The sequence below is a fragment of the Triticum aestivum genome, unplaced genomic scaffold, assembly GCF_018294505.1.
Source record: "Triticum aestivum cultivar Chinese Spring unplaced genomic scaffold, IWGSC CS RefSeq v2.1 scaffold93645, whole genome shotgun sequence".
NCBI classification, from domain to species: domain Eukaryota; kingdom Viridiplantae; phylum Streptophyta; class Magnoliopsida; order Poales; family Poaceae; genus Triticum; species Triticum aestivum.
In genome coordinates, this window is record NW_025283841.1 from 1 (window position 1) to 1,165 (window position 1,165).

The 1,165-nt window shown below is 37.1% G+C and overlaps 1 protein-coding gene across 1 annotated transcript; it reads left to right on the forward strand.

Annotated features, from left to right (window-relative positions):
- Positions 1-6: 6 nt before the first annotated feature.
- LOC123178614 (esterase PIR7B-like) lies at positions 7-1,142 on the forward strand. Its single transcript, XM_044591475.1, has 2 exons — positions 7-151; positions 954-1,142. Exons 1-2 carry the CDS (start codon positions 59-61, stop codon positions 1,107-1,109), a joined length of 249 nt encoding a protein of 82 aa, XP_044447410.1. The 5' UTR covers positions 7-58; the 3' UTR covers positions 1,110-1,142.
- The last annotated feature ends 23 nt before the right edge of the window (positions 1,143-1,165 follow it).

Below are 1,165 nucleotides of genomic sequence, written 5' to 3' on the forward strand. Positions count from 1 at the left end.
CGGCGAGAGGCTGATTCTGGTCGGGCACAGCCACGGCGGGCTCAGCTTGGCGCTAGCCATGGAGAGGTTCCCCGGCAAGGTCGCCGCCGCCGTGTTCGCAGCCGCCGGGATGCCGTGCGTTGGCAAGCACATGGGCGTCACCACCGAGGAGGTATGTCAATTGTTTATGGTTTTCTTTTTCTTATTCTCTGTTGAGTGTTTTTCTCTTCTTCTTTTCTATTTGCGAAAGAATCTGTGTTGAGTGGTTTTTTTTTTGCGGGTAAATCTCTGTTGAGTGTTGACCAAGATATCCACTGTATGTACAAGTCCCGTATGTTGGTGAGGCCGGGAAGCTCGTCTTAGTCGAATATATACAAAATTTGATATGTTTCCAATGTAACTTTAACAACAAGTTTCTGTTGTAACATGTGTATATTATATAATAGTAAATAAAATTACAACACTACGAAAATATTACCTCCGTAAATTAGTTGTCTTACATAATTCTAGATATGGATATATCTAACACTAAAACGTGTCTATATACAACTGTATGTAGAAAAATTTAAGAAAAATAATATGAAATGGAGGGAGTGTATTCCAAAATGAATATGTACATGTTTTTTTAAGTATCTAATAGTACCGATCCATCCCCAATTAGTTATTTCAGTGTTCAATTTTTTTTAGTTATTTTAGATTTGTCTAGATACAGATTTATCTAAATATGTTGAGATACATCTGTATCTACACAAATCGTATCTAAATATGTTGAGATACATATGTATGTAGACAAATCTAAGACAACTAATTTAGAACGGAATGAGTACTAATAAACTTTATAGGTAATCAAATTATAAATGTTTGTAGGAGGTTATATGAACCAATTTTTTGTTGGAATATAAAAGGTTGGTCTCCGACTCTATAACTCCAATATTAATGCTAATTTTTAACTTATCTTGTGTTGATGCAATTAGTTCATGCGAAGGACATCATCGGAAGGACTCATGGACTGCAAGATGCTGCCAATCAATAACAACCACGGTGCAGGGGTTGCAATGATAATGGGCCCAAACTTCTTAGCACGCAAGAACTACCAGCAAAGTTCACCTGAGGTGCACAACACGACTTAACATCATATTGGTCTCCCATAATGAACTAATCTCAACGACATGATTCTCCAAATATT